Source organism: Scatophagus argus, chromosome 7 (assembly GCF_020382885.2).
Source record: "Scatophagus argus isolate fScaArg1 chromosome 7, fScaArg1.pri, whole genome shotgun sequence".
NCBI lineage: Eukaryota > Metazoa > Chordata > Actinopteri > Scatophagidae > Scatophagus > Scatophagus argus.
Genome location: NC_058499.1, coordinates 25,295,784 through 25,312,703, shown reverse-complemented (window position 1 = coordinate 25,312,703; position 16,920 = coordinate 25,295,784). Strand labels below are relative to the sequence as shown.

At 38.3% G+C, this 16,920-nt stretch overlaps 1 protein-coding gene across 18 annotated transcripts in view; it reads right to left on the bottom strand.

The window, feature by feature from the left end:
- Window positions 1–15,569, bottom strand: part of LOC124061724 (anoctamin-1-like) — a 52,666-nt gene extending 37,097 nt beyond the window's left edge. For 3 of the 18 annotated variants that reach the window (XR_006843807.1, XM_046393919.1, XM_046393921.1), the window contains exons 1-2: window positions 11,112–11,387; window positions 5,795–6,187 (exon numbers count right to left, since the gene is read on the bottom strand). Coding sequence is in view for 14 of the 18 variants with exons in the window: in XM_046393919.1 (XP_046249875.1) it covers window positions 5,795–6,187; window positions 11,112–11,282 (564 nt within the window). In the remaining 4 variants the exon portion in view is untranslated. Of the gene's footprint in view, window positions 1–3,254; window positions 3,609–5,794; window positions 6,188–8,364; window positions 8,535–9,783; window positions 10,019–10,287; window positions 10,365–11,111; window positions 11,389–15,112 lie in introns of those variants that run through there. The other 15 variants (XR_006843806.1, XM_046393909.1, XM_046393917.1 and 12 more) reach the window with 13 other exon arrangements.
- Window positions 15,570–16,920: the final 1,351 nt, after the last annotated feature.

Sequence of the window (16,920 nt, the reverse complement as noted above, 5' to 3'; positions counted from 1 at the left end):
ACCGGGAAGACCAACCTGCACCCACAGAGCTCAACATGAACCAATCTGTTAGCCTTAGTTATAAACAAATTTGTTCCAATTGACCAGTTAATATATCTTGACCTGAAATTAAACATAGGCTCAGAGCTCCTGCTAAGCAGTAAAGACAAATACTTGAAACTCACAACTGCAAGAAAAAAAGAAAAATGCTAAAAATGAATATATTCAAATAAACTAATAGATTGCAGAGGCATATTTACATGTTGTCAATGAATTATGATGTCCAAGTGTGTGTGTATCTGATTTTTTTAAACAGTAAGTAGGAAACTTGACCAGATCGTTTTAACTTGGATAAAAGACTAATATGTTGCATAATATAGTATATTTTGCATTTTAACCATTTGTTTGCATAACAGCACTACTACTGATGATGAAATATCAAAAACCTATTGGTCATACAAACGCGTTTGCAGTGAGACTTTGCCCTTTCAGTGTGCTTGCTCTTGTGCCCAATTTCCGGAAAATAGGTATGTATGGGATTTGCAGGTCAGCCATTTGAGTTCACTGCTGTGGAGAGCGTTATTTTCTATTTATATGCTGGCATTAAGACACATTATACATAGTCAGAATATCAGTTTACACACTTACACATAGATATATCTGAACTGCAACACTGCAAATAGTTTAAGAGAAACTGGCTGTCTCCTAAATTGTTGAAGATATGCAGAAGTGGATGTCCTCCAAACTTTTTTTTAGTTGAACATAAGTGCACACTTTTCCAAAACTGCTGTTGTGAACGTAACTTCACTCCAGACAACCCTGCTGTAAAATGATGTGATATTTTCTAATAATTAAATATTCTGTCTGTATCTGTACAAGGTAGCTAAGATATGCTTATCAAAGAAAAAGGAATCTGCATCTGATTTCAGTTTTAGTTAACGAAATATGATGAAAATTTGTTCGTGTGCAAAGAGAAGACTAGCAGATAGTTATAAACACACTCTTAAAATGCATTCTAACAAGTGAATTGTTATGATTGTTTGTTATGATGTACGTTTAAGGATGAGTCATATTTTACACACAAAAATACACTTTTCCTGAAAAATAAGAAAAAAACAAAAACAGTGGAAGTATAAAGTATAAATTAAGCACTTGTTTTTTACTGTATCTTACAGATGACTAATTTGATTGCAGAATTTGCCTTTTTTGGCACTCATTTTATTTTACCTAAATGGTTATTGGCTTATCAGGTTATACCCATATGGAAAGTCAGGCTGCATACAATCGAAGGCTATAATGGAAATTGCTGGTTGTCAGTCTTCCCAAAATCTTGGCCCAAAGCTGGCTTTAAGCACAGAATGAAAATCATATTCACTGTGAAAAAGGAACAGAGCTAAATTACAATGTGAGACAAAATAATCCACAGCTTCTTATTGCACTTTACATTTTATTTTGAAATGGGGAAACAGCACATGTGGAATCAACAAAAACCTGAGACAGAGCCTATCAAAACAAAGTTTGTTTTTTGATGAAAATAATACAATAAAAGTACATGACACATGGGTACAAAAGTATTTACATGATAAACTATATCACATTTTATCACTTTTTAAAAAAAAAAAAAATACACAGTACTGTGCAAAAGTCTTGCATTAGATTTGTTGTTTTAGCAAAGTTTTAAAGACCATCCCTATTCATTTTTCAGTATTTAGTTAGCGTGACCTCCCTTGGCACTGAGCACATCTCGAACTCTCTTGGGGAGCCTGTAGTGAAGTGTTCTAAAGTAATCTTCTGGTATTATACCAAGCTTCTTTCAGCACTTTCTATAGTTGTTTAGATAGTACTTTAGGTGATCTCATACTGCCTCTATAATATTCAGGTCTGGACTCTGAAGGCCAGTCCATGACAGTGAGTGTTTTATCAGCTGTTTTTTCCTCCAAATATGATTTCATTGCATTGGCAGGGTGCTTGAGATCATTATCATGTTGAAAAATAAAACCATTCCCAATCAGGCACTTTCAAGAAGGAATGGCATGATGAATTAAAACTTTTTCTGTACTTTCAGCATTCATGATTCCATCAGTAAGGATAATATCGCCAACACCACTGGCAGAAATGCAGCCCCTTCCACAATGTCTTTTACTGAAGGCATTCTTCCATCTCTCTCCAACTCTACTTCTCACTTACTGTCAACGATTGGACCCAATGATTAGCCTTTTCGATTTGTTCCCCTTCCAAAAAGTGGTTTCTTGGCTGCTACCCTTCCACAAAGACCTGGGTCAACTTGGCATCCCGATGAAGCTGCCAGATGCTGAGCCAGGCCTTTGATGGACTTCTTCCAGTCGCTCAAAGAAAAAACTCTGAGAAACTTCTCATCAGATTTTGAAGGTTTTCCTAGCCATCCAGTCCATTTTTTTGTACTTGACCTCTCCTGATTCTTCAGGTTTTTTTTGGAACAGCTTGAATACCACATCTTGAGTTTGTTTGCTGATTTCCCTTTGAGATTGGCTTGCTGATGCAAAATTATGTCAGATTCTGGAAGGTTCTGGAATGATGTGACTGAATGTTGGTCTTATACATATTAGCAAGCTTCCAACAAGTTAAACCCATACAACATGTGTATGTAATGCTCATGGTGTAATAAACACAGCAATCATTCTGACATTAATTAGCAGGCCAAATGCAGGTGTTAGCGATGCCATTCATTAGGATTCCATTCCTCTTAGGTTTACTAGGTTCCTGCTGTTGCTCAAGTGTGAGTGGAGGTCACACAAAATGCTTGCTGCTATAGAAGCTGTTTGTTCTGTTTTTTTTAATACTGCATATACATTTCCTGTGTTTTCTGGTTGTATTCTAATACAGAGATAGAGAACTAATTATATATGGTCATTGTAGCAAATCAAATGGTGACCTTAGACTTTTACACAGTACTTTATGTGTGTGTGTGTGTGTGCGCGTGTGTGTGTGCTAAAACATATCAAGCCCTGAACTAACCCATCAGTCAGCCAAAAACATCCCAGCCTGGAATATTTAAACTGCTCTTTGTGTAGTTTTATAAACAGAACACAAATAACACAGAACACAGAGAATTACAGAAAGAAGGCATGAGAATAAGACACAAGTGAAAGAATGACTGAGAGAGTTAGAGAGAGGAAGAGGGATTCAGATCTTTCACTCTATGAGGGAGAAGGACAATGAGATTGAAAAAGAACTAGGAATGAGAAGAGCTAGTGTTTTGATGAATATATGTGAGTAATGGGACTAAGTAAGCTCACCACTTTAAATTAAGTGGGTCTCTTTGGCAGAGTGGACATATGTGACTGTTCTTCTTCTTGTCGGTGACTTTGTCCCATCCAGCCTTGGTGCCTCTCTCAAGGTTTATTCCAACAAAGCGTCTGTTTCTTCTGACACTGTGTGAAAATCAAGTTTTGTAATTGTACAAATGTGCAATAGCATGTCATCAAAAAGACAACAAAAATACATGTCTTACTGAAGTATCTAGCCTTTGAATGAATTCAAGCATGCATGCCGCCTCCTCTTGGTTTTTGAGACCATGCTGAATGCAGCCTCCTGCCATTTCATCTAACAGTATTCCATGTTTGCAATAAATGATGGAGAGTGAAAAAAAAGAATTTTTAGGGTTAAGTGCCTTGCTCAAGGGCACATCGGCCAGCCAGGGGAGCATTTTTTGCATTAATCACTCCACCGGTGGGGGAATTGAACCGGTGACCCTCCGATCACAAGTCACTTCTCTAACCTCTAGGCCACGGCTGCCCACGTGTGACATCAGTGCAAGCTAAATGGACTTGCAAGAAAGAAAACAACAGCTTTTTTCACCCAACTGTTGCCTATATTACAGTGTTTGACACCTGTGATAGGTAGGCATCTGTAATGTCAGAGAAATGTCAAAAATCAACGGTTTGATTGAAATGATACACAAAACACATAATTTAGCTAATATAAACCAAGCTTCTGCTCTGTGGCCTTTACTACCTTATCAACACACATTGCATAGACACAAGTATTGGGGTATCTTACCATTACACGAACAGGGACTTAATGATGACACCACATTCTAAATACACAGACAGCTTTGCAGCTTTAACAGCTTCCACTCTTCTGTGATGGCTTTCCACAAGATTTTGTTTATGTTTCTGTGGGAATTTTTCCCCATTCAGGACAGCCAAGTTCTTCCACCCCAAACTCATCCAGCTATGTCTTTATGTGCCTTGCTTTGTGCACTGGGGCATAAAGTTGGAAGCACAGCATTGTCCAAAATGTTTTGGTACACTGAAGCATTAGGATTTCCCTTCATTGGAAGTTGGGGCCTAGCCCAACCCCTGAAAAACAGCCCCATAAAGAGTTGTGTATGGATACTTTTGTCCGTATAGTGCATCATCAAACAGACTCACTCTAATGCAATTAATACAAGATTTAGGAAAACAAACTCACAGATTTAAAGAAGCAAGTAAGTACGTAATTTCTGATTCAATAATCAGAAATCAGGTCTTGAAAATAACCTTAAATGTTAAAGCACTGCTGAATAACCAGTACGCATTAATTAATATTACATCAAATGTCAAAGTGACTTCCATAGACTGTAAAAGGTTTACACAACAAGACTATCATTAATTCACTGACAAAAAAGAAGTGTCCTTGTGTTGCCTTACGACATAGAAAAATTCAAATGTCCAAATTCCTTTTGTTGTGTGATCATCTATGTACATTCTAACTAGCTGCAATCATCTGGCTAGCTGGAAAATCCTTCTATCATGATGTGCATATATTCAGTCATGCAAACAAACTGGAAACTGATATTTGTATTACTTACATGTGTGGTAATTTAGGGCTTTGCTGCTTTGCTGCTTTGCTCCTGCGTTCTCCACAAGCTTGAAGCCCGGCCAAAAAATGAGCGGGAACTTGTTGTTCAGTTTAAAGAATGACAATGCTAACTGGTGCCTGTCAGGTGACAAAACTAAATGTGGGTGAGAGGTCACTGTAACCCCACAAAACATGCTTTCAGCAAAACCTCAATAATTAATACATTTATTATGACATTTCACAAAATGTCTAATAGAATAAAATGATGATTTGAAGACATTTTATCTTCACTGTGACATCATGTTATTTTCTGTCCATTATTCAACAGCATTATTATTGAATTGGTGACACTAATCCTGGGTGGCCATCCTGAAACTGCGTTGATTGTATAGATCTTCTGTGCTGCTGGGTTGAAGATGTGTGTGAAGGATCAACATTTGATCCACAACTAATTTGTACCTTCTTTTGCACAATATGACCAGGTGGTCACAGCAGAAGGCCGTCTACACTGAGTCTGGTTCTGCTCGAGGTTTCTGCCTGTTAAAAGGAAGTTTTTCCTCGCCACTGTCGCCATATGCTGACTCAGTGTGGGGGTTTGCCCTGGGACCTGTTTCTCTGTGATTTTTTTTTTTGTTTCTTTTTTCTTGTTATTGTTTACACACCTGTAAAGTGTCTTGAGATAACTGTGTTATGAATTGGTACTTTAAATAAAATTTAATTGAATTGAAATTGAATATCCATGTTTGAAGTACTGTAGTCCACCACAAGTTTTTTTCACATTTTCAATACTTAAGCATTTTTTTTTTTAGCTCAAAGCAGTGTAAAAAAGGAGACTGGAAACTATAGTGTTTCCTACTCCAGTACTTTATGCTTGTGTGTGCTAACCGTGTTACCTCTGTAAATGGAACGTCTTTTCTGACCATGAAATAGATTACACAATTAGAAATACATTTTTGGGTAACTTGTTAGTGTTTCTGGAAATATGTAAACTCACGTCCTCATCTTTCTCCAGCTCCAGTCCCATGTCTCTCAGTTTCCCCTCAAACTCCTCCCGTCTGAACATCTTATGATCTTCCTGGCTGCTGAGGGTCTCTCCAGGAGAGCCCAGCTCCACGTCAACTACAAGTGATGATGACAGGGTTGATGAGTCTCTTCCCCTTTGTGCTTGGTTTTGTCGGAGATGCTTGTCACGGCTCTGGGTGCCACGGCGTAGGCTGCGGGCAACAGCATTTTCAGTGAACAGGTGTGTGGACTGTCGGCTGGAGCGGCCCCCTGCCTGCTTCTTCACGTGGTAAGTGAGGACGTAGTCAACACGTCGCTGACCGTCCTCGAAGTAGAGGCCGTGCTGGCAGTGGGTGTTTTCCTCTGGGGTTAGGGCCTTCAGCAGCTGTCAGCATGCACATGGAGACAGATAGGAAGAGGTCATAATTAAGGATGCAGGAAACTGCATGTACAGACAGAAACTGTGTGTGTTTATTAAAAAGACCAGCACCATTTGGACTGCTTGTTTTCTATGTCAGTTCCTGCTGGTCATGCAACTTAAACCCACTTACAGAGGTCATTTTTCGGTTTTTGTGTTTTTCCCTGTTCATCGGTGTGTCATATAGTGGCTGTTCGCCTTCATCAGAGTGAAGATTTGGAAGGAGGGTGTAAAGCATACTTGGCTGTTGTTGGCTGTAAGAACCAACGCACAAATCTACATCTACTTTTGTCATCTGAGCATCTCAAGTGAATTAACTTATTATGGAAATGAGACAAAAATGTCATATTTGCTGTTTTATTTTGCTTTGGTGTTTTTTTAATCAAAGGTTATCCTGCTGAACTTAGCACATTGTGCTACTAATGTGGCTACTCCCACAAACTGGGCCATGTTGAGCTAATGGTGTAATACTGATGGACAGTCAAGAGAACACGAGGGAAAGAGAAATTCCAGTATTTTTAAATCTGGGCCCTGTTTTTACACATTTTTCTTTTTTGACTTTGTCTTTCCATGTTCCAACATTCACCAATACTTGTGTGGTCAAAATCAACCCTCAATTTAGAAAGGAAATACTCTGGCTCTACATGCTATTTTAAACCCACAAAATTACAAAAATTGCCCCCAGAAAATTACTGCTGTCAGCAAAGGTGACTACAGAAGCCCTGAGAGGCAAAAATGGAAAAATTGTGATTTTATTTTTAATATTATTTTTACTCGTTATTTTTAAGTTATTTTTTTTATCCGTGAAAACAGTTTCTATTTTCCTTGCCTCATTTTCCGAGGTATTGTAGGTGTTATTGTAGTTGATGCACTGTAAATTCCAACAAGTTGAGTTTACTTACAGAAATTTAGGAAGCCACTTACCTTGGGAAAAGTAAGTAAACAAACTTAATTGTGTGAAGCTGTGTGAAATTATTATATTTAAATGAGCTTTACTTGGTTTTGAAGTTATAAGAACTTAATATATCTCAGCACAGTTAAATTGAAATCAAATTGTTGCAACTCAAATACCCAAAACAAGCAGACATCACTTGAAATTTGTAATATACTTCACTTGCGGTATCTTATTGTAATCCACTTCAATAAAGTTGACAGAAACTCAATAAAAATAACTCACATTAACTTAATATACTGTGTCAAAGTAAGTGAGCAGTACTTAATTTAAAATAAGTGTACTTAACATACCTTAGTTTAGCTAACTTAAAAATAAGAATTCACAAAATGGCATTACAAACATGTTTTTTATTTCAGTATCTGTAAACAACAATAATAATCAACATGCTGTTCATTTGTAAACTTGTCTGGAAAGAGATCATCAAAGGTCGAGTGTGGCTGAACAATTGGGGGGACAGATGAATAAAAGGTCAGAATATCTCTTTAGCACCACATATACTTTGTTTTTAAATGGGGTTTCCCAAATTGAACCTCTATCAAGAAAAAAAAATACATATACTGTAATTTGAATGTTCAGCCCTAGTCCAAACCCTTCTGTTAGCAGAGAACCAGGCCAGTCAGTGACCAGAGGAGAGAAAACAGGGGGAATAAATGATGCTAACGCCAATTAGAGGCAAATCCATCCTTGTAGTTTGCCGATTGCTTCAGATTCCTACTAAGTTATGCCTTTCTCTAAATTATTTCCTCAATATTATGTGTTTGTGAGAGAGACTGAGTGTATGAGCGTGCATATGAGTGAGACAGAAAGTGTATGTCAGTGAGTATGAGTGAAAATCAGTATGTGATGTATGAGTGAGACTTAAAAGTGAGAATGAGCATGAGTGAGGTGTGCTGACTGGTCTGGGTAGAAGCTAACAGAAGGCCCTTGATTCACAATGGACACTTTCCTGAAATGTCTCACAGCAACAAACAGACGTGGCAACATTTAGTCTGTAAAAATTTAAAATCTGAATAAAACCTGATGATTAAAACTGGATTATTACATAGAACTATACTTGGACATACACCTTCAACTTTGATATATTCAACATTTGCTGCAGAAGCACACTACACTCTAATACTAAACATCATATACTGTTGTCCGAGGTTCAATATTATCTTCTGGATGAACTCAGATGTGTTCTTCATACCTTTGGGGTAATCCAGACGGGGTGCATACATTAAGCCGAACAGAAGACAAAGTGCTTGAGAGGTTGTGGGAATCTCATCCATGACAATGTTTCCTTCAAGGATGATTGCAATGCTGTTAATCAAGGGTGGCATGTCCTCAGTCATGATTCTAAGAACCCCAACAGGCACCTGGGTGGATTCACATGCAGAGTCCAAATCCTGCATTAAAGTAAAAGAAAACAAATAAATTAAGGTAGTTATACTATGTTCACTCTTATTATGCACAACATCACATAGACGAAACAAGCAATCTGAAATACTCTCTTAGAGAGCTCTTTAGATTATGAGCAGGTAGAAATGGCTGCACTTCAGCACCAAGTCTTAACAAAAAGAATAAAATAAAAAAATAAAAAAGGCTATACAACTTCATCTGGGAAGCTCCGATTTGGCTCAAACTTTGAATACATTGAAAATCATATAAAACATAGATGTGTTGTTGCAATTTAGTGATATAACCTTCAAAACGCAATTCTATATCAGGCAGAAATTGAAATGAAACAATTTCACCATAGACTAAGACGGAAAATTACTTTTCCTTCAGCATCACATGTGAGGCATCAAACTGATTAAAAACATGTCACTTGTTGTTATGACATCCCCACTTAAATATGTTTGGTTTGCAAAGTATATATTATATTTTTACTTTTTCTTTTATAAAGAATATGTCGGTAATTCCTGCTATGCTTGAGCCACTGTACCGAAATTTCGTTTGTGATGAAAATCCAAATGACAAATAAAGAAAGTCTAAGTCTAAGTCTAAAGTGTGAATACAGGCTATAATAACTAACTTGACCTCAGTTTTTGGGAATTTTACTATTGGCTAAACCTGAGGTCTGATGATGTCCTAAAATGTGCACTGTGTGATGGTCAATCATTATCATTATAAATGTACTTACTGAACAGCTGAGGAAGACTACACTGGAATTGTCTACAAGATACAGGGACAGACATTGCAGGACAGCAGTGCGTGCTGTGGTGATGTCATTGGTCTCATGGAAAAGATGACAAAAAAGAATAAGCAGAAGAGTACATGAAAGCAAACTTATTTGGAAAAAAAAAATTCTGTGGATATGTGTGCTCAAGTTACAAAGTTGAATTCTAAAGAATTACTTGTACTGTAGTAGCAGCTGTATGCCTGGTTGAAGTCTGCAAGCACACTACCATAAGGTGGCAATGATGAAGAATCTGAAACATTTACTTGTAAGGAGGCAATCGAGCAACTGGCACCAAACAGTTGTCTATAAGACAATATCAAAAAACATTTGTCACATTTATCATCATTTTTTTTTTTTTTTTACAAAGGTTTTAAATGTAATAATTTTTTAACAGTGAATCAAACTAAGACCCAAAAATAAACATGAAATAAAAATTACTAAGAGTGACAATACCGTCTCGGAAGGATTTTGGTCCAGTCTCCTGAGAAAGCTTCTTATCAATGAAGCAGCAGTGAGGGAGGAGGTGCAGTGGGACGAAAAGCTGTGGCTGCTGCTGTGTTGGTCTGGCTGGGTAAGACTGTTATCTGGTACCCTGGTGGCCAATACAGTCTTGGTGACTGAAGGTACCTCTTTTCCAACTGCCACCAACTTCACTGTGGCAGACAGCCCCTAAGGTAGGCTATATGGAGAAAAAAATAAAAAATGTATTAAATCAGTACAATATTAACAGTCATCTGTTACCATATTGTCATGTTCTTCATATCTAATCAAGATTAAATGATAAACTGGTTAATATTGTTTGTATAATGTTTCCAGATTAGTGTATTAAAACAGACAGCAGTGTCTATGAAAACTTGTTTTGTATTACTTCTTCTGTATTACTTAAGGATAAGCATCACTAATTAATCTGACCCGCATTTTGAATGTCTAAATGAAAGCAGTACCCACCTTGTCTCCTTTCTTCTGTGTTGGTTTGTTGGTTTTAGTATTTACGGTCTCATACCACCTGCATGAAATAAACCAAACTGGATAAAGTCACTAACTTGTGCCAGGCGTCAGCATTTATCAAAATACTGTAGTTATAAATAAGTGTAAAAATTATTGAGTGTAATGTACGGCTGTGACGGCTACGATAACATATTTTATTTTACGATATTTTAGAAAAGTACGACGGCAGCGCTCGACTTCCGTGCACAGTGCGGCTCCAGTTGCCAGCGACGGCCGTGGATCGGCCAGCAGCGGACGTGTATTGAGCCCGAGAGGAAACGCTCAATTTGAATGTGTCTACAAACTGCGACGAACAAACCTTAACTGACTTTACACACACACCGTCTGGATTGACCTTAGCTGATGTTTACGTCCCAGCACGAGCATGACTGCACCCTGACACACTTGTAAGTTCTGCTACCTGGAACTGAAGCACGGAGCCGCCGCCGCCGCCGACCATAGCCTGTTAAGCTAACTGGTTTTAACTCATACAGCTAAATTAGCAGCTCGTCGTAATCCAGCAGCTAACAGTCAGGAACCGGTGGAGACATGTTAAATGTGAACACTACACTGGGGCTCGCTTCAGACAGAGTCAAGGCACTTTTAATCGGATTCGCTCATGCTGAACTGCTTCTAACGTCAGCTCTGTGAACCCGCACAGACACACACAAGCTAACATGCCCACAAAAAGTCGGAAAGGCAGAGTTGCCGGCTTTCTTCGAACAACTCTTATTCCAAACATTAAAGTATATTGACAAGATTCCAAACAAAAGCTTTAAACTTACCGAAATCAACTTTGGAGTCAGCCTTCGGTGAGAGCACTGGGACCAGGTGCACGACTTTGACCTCCTGCGTTTGAATGAGTTTGGCGGTAGCAGTAGATGCGCGCTAACCGGAAATGGACATGCGCACTGGGGTGCACCGCTCTGTAAATTAAGTCTCATACCACAAACCATGCTACACACTCAGAAAACACGTATGCGGGTAAAAAGTGCAGAAAACTCGATGAGAGAAAGTAAACTTAAAAAAACTAGTATGAATTAAGTTAAATGCACTATTTCATCTTAAGTCAGGACATTGTATGGTATGAGGAAAAAAAGGACGTTAAAACATATAAACCTTTTCTAGAACGTCCCCCCAAATTTATGAACCTGAAAGTGAGCATAATGGCCTCATTAAGAGCAACTCTGCAATGCTAACCTTGCAGAGACTTTTTGTCATTGTAGATCATTTATCAAAGTTTGTTGTGTTGTTGGTTTGTCATTCAGCACATTGTAATAACTGATTTTAATCAATTGTATTGAGTTTTTCTTTCTTGTTTGTTTTTGTTTTTCCCTTTGCAGAAATTGAAGACAAAGCATGAACCCAATCTACTAACAGAAGCATTTATCCATACACCCTGTCAAGACACTAAAGTGGTGGGCGATGATTTTCCAGGATCCAAGGGGATAAGAAGCCACAGTCAGCCATTTTCTGTCTTTAAGTTTTGTTTCTGTCATGTTTCTCCCAAGTTATTGTAGTTTCAAAGTTCAACATGATAACAGTTGGCCAAGTTTTGGAGGCATGGGAGTTTTGGGTCTGTCTTTCTGTTTGTGCAAAAACAAGATTTGAATCTTTGGGGTGTTGAACTCCTGTTCATCTGACGTCTCATGTTTTGCAAACATTATAACATCAATTTAAAACACAGGCGGATAACACCACAGATGAACAAAACCTTTATCCATCTTAGCAAAACAACCAAATCCAAGTTATTAATCCTATAGGCTAATATATACTACATGTTATCGGTGTGTATCATCATAAATAACAAAAATGTCTCACAGAATAAATGTAATACGCAATATTATTATAATAGTATATATTATATTATTATAGTATATATAATAGTCTTATTTTTAATATTGCCATATCCACAGCTATTTTCTTCTGGCTCTGGAAGACTGCAGAAAGTCATCTTCAGAACCCTTGTGGACTTTATGAACTGGGGCTAGGGCCTGTCCTAGAATTCCTGGGAAAGCGTCTGTTAATGTTTCCATGTCTGCAAGTGCAATGAAGTCTTTGGATTCAGCCTTTAGCTACGTCCTGCATTGGTACCTACAGATAATACCGTACCTAAAACTGTCACTGCATGCTACTAGCTACTTGTGATCTTTCTTGAGTTCGAAATTTTATACTAATGTTTCAACTCATATTTGTAATGAATTTCTTACTTGAAAGGTTGCTCAGTACAAAGCTGCTCAGAGACTGTATCTTTATTAATGCCCATGGTGTCATTTCTGAATCCAATTTAGTGTACAGTAAGTTGCGTTCATCACTGACTTATTTGAGCTGAAAACCATACACAGATTTGACATGCATCCTGAGATCCAGACAGTTATGCAGTGTTGGCTGGCTGACTGTGTGTGAAAGCAGCTCTCCAGTTCCCATGTTTGGCATAGTGCCCCAATTTTCAGAGTTGTAGTGGGGAGCACTATGACTTGTATATGTCCAACAAATTTGAGGGATTTGGGCGAAACACTGTTAAATGAATGTTACGACATCAAGCGTTCAGGAGGCAGTTGGGTGCCATGGTATTGTTGGCAGCTGCCAAGACCACTGTGGCACTTCATAAATAGTTGGTGAATTATGAGCTGAGTCATGACCTGGGCCTATTACATCTATCTTATGAAGTCTATTCATAAAGACTGGCTGCAGATCTGAGGGAAGGTGTTTACAGATCAAACTTCACAGAAAGCACGCACCAATATTTAAAGGGGAACTCCACCCATTTTGAACTGGAGCATTGGTTTACTAGGGCTGGGTTCTGCTAGCTGTTTCCATGTTGGATCCAGTTTGCAGTTGACTATGTGTTCATAATTACCATTAATTCCATAACAACTAAAATAAAACTTTGTTGTCGTCTGGTGCAGGCAGTGTCTGTACTCAGCCAAACTTGGTAGGTAGCTGGATAATTAGTGGATAAACAGTGCCCATGGCCCAGCAGGTGGGGATCAACGTGCAAGTGGCCTGTCTACTGTGGAAACCATTCCACATATATATCACATGTTTGGGTGTGAAAATAGCAGTCCTCAGACACGGTATCAAGGTCACAAGAAAAGGACAGTGATCACTGAGACACTTGCAAGAGACGTTGCTCACACACCACACACCTCAAATGATACATGTGTAAGAACAAACCAATCAGGAAACGTGCTGAAAAACTCATAAAACAATCTCAGCACAAGGTTCATTTTTTGGAACACCTGTTAAATGGACCTTTCATGTAGGGATGTACACAGTTAGCCAATGAATCATTTAAATGTTTGCTGTCCTCACTGGTCAACACTAGGAATACTGTTGTGTTATTAAACTAATTATTACTATTAATGTCCATGTAGGAGCCATCTCTAGAGCTAAATGTATGTAGGAAACCACATTGTTCCGGTGGGTGTCAACTTTGTGAATTGGCTTACTTAGAATAGTAACTTTCAGGGGACAGCTGTTGCTGGAGGAAGAGCACAAACAGTTTTTAATGCTAAGCTAGGCAAACACTGCATTGCTGTATTAGTGAAATCTTTATGGGCAGTGGTTATGGATTCTTGTATGTAACATGATGACGAACATTAACTTGAGCAATAAATATTCCGTCCATATTCTGTCAGTTATTAGTCTGTCTATGCAACGTCTCAGTGGTTTTAAGTTTAGCCTTAGCTCTACAGTACACATCACATATTGACATAACTTACACTGGAATGTCATGTCTCCATAGTCAAATGTTGCTTTATAAAAAACATTTGTTACCCATATTAACAATGCTGGTTCACCGTTACACCAAAGCTGTCATCTGAGAATGTGATTAACTGTTTCAAATGCCTCTTGTAGTGTACACAATATTTTTATGAACATAGTTAAATGTTAAAATGTTAAGTTGTGCTCTGTTTTCTGAGGGTTTTCTTACTTTTAGTCTAGTCAACTAATCTAAGTTTAAACTCTCCTTTTCAACAACAGGGAAATTAGGCTTTTGGAGCATCCCTACAGGTTATACTTTACTTTAATGTGACTTTATTTGAACTACAACTAACTTTAAACTTTCCTTCTGAGCTAACGTGGACAATAAATCCTTAAAAAGACTGGGAACCTAAGGATGATCATGTGGTATGACTTACTGGTCTTCACCGCCCCAGTTTTGTTCTTGCTCATGAATATTTTGTACTTAACGAATCCCTTAAGACTCCTTCACTCGTTCTTAGTTTATCTGTACACACATGTTAGCATCAAATCTGTCTTGGATGTGTCAGGAAGGAGCTCCACATCCCTTTCCCGCTGCTCTAATCTTCCTTTATGAGCTCTCTTCTGCTCAGACCACCAGACAAGTGTCAGACATTAGCTGCTCCTGTCAAAAAGAAGAACTTTTTTGGTCATGAACAATGTGTGGGAAATCAGTGTACAACTTCATGTTTGCAACTATTTGTGAGTCAATCTGAATGTGGCAAATTAAACTGGTGAAATATTTAAACAGAAGACACCACCTTGTTTGGGTGGCATCTCATGTCTCGCTCATGTCTTGTGTATCACCGTAGATATATTCCCCCATGATATACTTGGTGAGGTAATTAGCTCTTAGCTTAAAATAATGAGATACTTTTTTTCTAATATCTTACTTACAGTAATAGTGTTACAACAAATATCCATGAAACGCCCCATGTGGTATACATCTCTACCTGAACTGATTTCATTCAGTGTCTACCTTCTACTCCCTTGTCGTCAGTTTCTTTCTGCTCCACTTGTACCTCATGGAGAAACTCACCTTAAACTTGCCATGGAAGATGACATCTTTTAAAAAATGTGGAGCCTGTTGCTCAGATCCTGAGACGGAGGAGACTCCCACCTCTGCTTCCTCTGTCATTGCCGGGTCTCAGTAAGTAAAAAGCAGAGCTAAATGGATGTGGTGAAGAGTTGTTTCCAAACAGAATAGTCCGATTCGTGCTCTTCCTCTCCCTACTGTGTCTCCTGTTTGAAATGTCTCATAATATGACAGCGTCTGACGTTAAAGAGCCCCTCTCCCGCCTCCTCTTATTTTCTTGTGACTTGCCACTTTTCTGTGCTTTTGCTCGTCTCCCTTTAAAGTTCTGCATGGAGCTCTGTTTCTGTCTCAGTGTGGAGTGGCTGAAGTGAGCCTGCAGCCTTGTTACTTGAGAAGACGTCTGCGAGCCAAGATCTAAACTTAGACAACGATAAAACTCTGATGAACACAAGGTCCCCTCCCTCACAATCTCTGTTGCTACTCAACTCTAATCACTGCAAGATCAACCACCCCAACACACAACCAACAATTCTATCTCCCTCTTACTACCTCTGCTAACTCACTCCTCCGCTGGTGTCATTGAAGAATGAGAGGGAATGCTGTAGTTCTGCCACTGCTCGATTAACTCCGTTCAGGTACAAAATAAAAATAACCCAATATGCAGTATATAGTCATTATAACCAGTAAACTACTTCCATAAGATGTAAACAAAAATGTAGGCACAAATGTTTGTTCTGAAGAAAAGATTGTTTTAATTAAACTTATGGCAATCCTGGGGCAGTGGTCAAAAAAAGTTACAGGAAAGGAACTTGTAACAGCTTAGTCAAACTCTGGGGTCAAACTCTGGGTGATTAACCCTCTGTGGAATTGTAACAAAACCTCCCAAACTGCCTCTCAGAATAAAACCAGTTTTGAGCACCACAGCATGGCACTAAAATGTTCCTAAAATTCTATATATATATATTTCATAGGAGAACATAAAATCCTAGCTGAGTATACAGATTGTGTTTATGTTTTACTGTCATATCTAATGTTTTGGGGTCAATATTACAGCTGCATTATGTTGCATTTTACTGTTGTAAATATCCAAGGTTCAGGATCTCATTTTAACAATTTTGAATACCGTTTGCTAGTTTAATCAATTAAGCATTACGACCAATCTGCTGTGAGACTCTTTTCAAGTAAGTTGAAGTCAAACTTCTCTTTGTTTGTTGTTTACATTATTCACTGTACAAATGAAAGCAGATAATACATAGGCCTTTAGGAACTTCACAATATACAGTGATATACAGCATAATATACATGCTTTTCATCACTGAAAGCACTACAGGCTCACATTAACAGGATGAAGGAGCGAATAAAAAGCTCTTCACAATGGGTTTCCAGCAACAGAGCAATACAGTAAGGGTATGCTTTGAGTTTGAGTTTAAACACCCTTTTTCCATAGTTACCTAGAAATAGTTAGTGTGACCCGTAATTATTAATTCATACTGACTGCATGACGACAATAATGGCAAATTCTGACAGGGACAAAGAAACAAAATTCTCTTTTTACAGAGAAATAGCACAGTGTTCCCTCAAAGAAGACCGTTTCTCAAACTAAATTAAACAAAGGAGGTGTGATGTGTAACTCAGCCATGCTGGCGTTGAGCATATGAATGCAACATGGCAACAAATTCATTTACTGTTCCTGTTATATAACCATTAATCTTATTATCTGTTCAGAAGGTGGATCTCCTGGACCTTGTTGCCTCCCCAGTTTGCCAACACTTTTGTTTGCTGTTGTCTTCTTCTTTGAGTTAGCTGGTAGC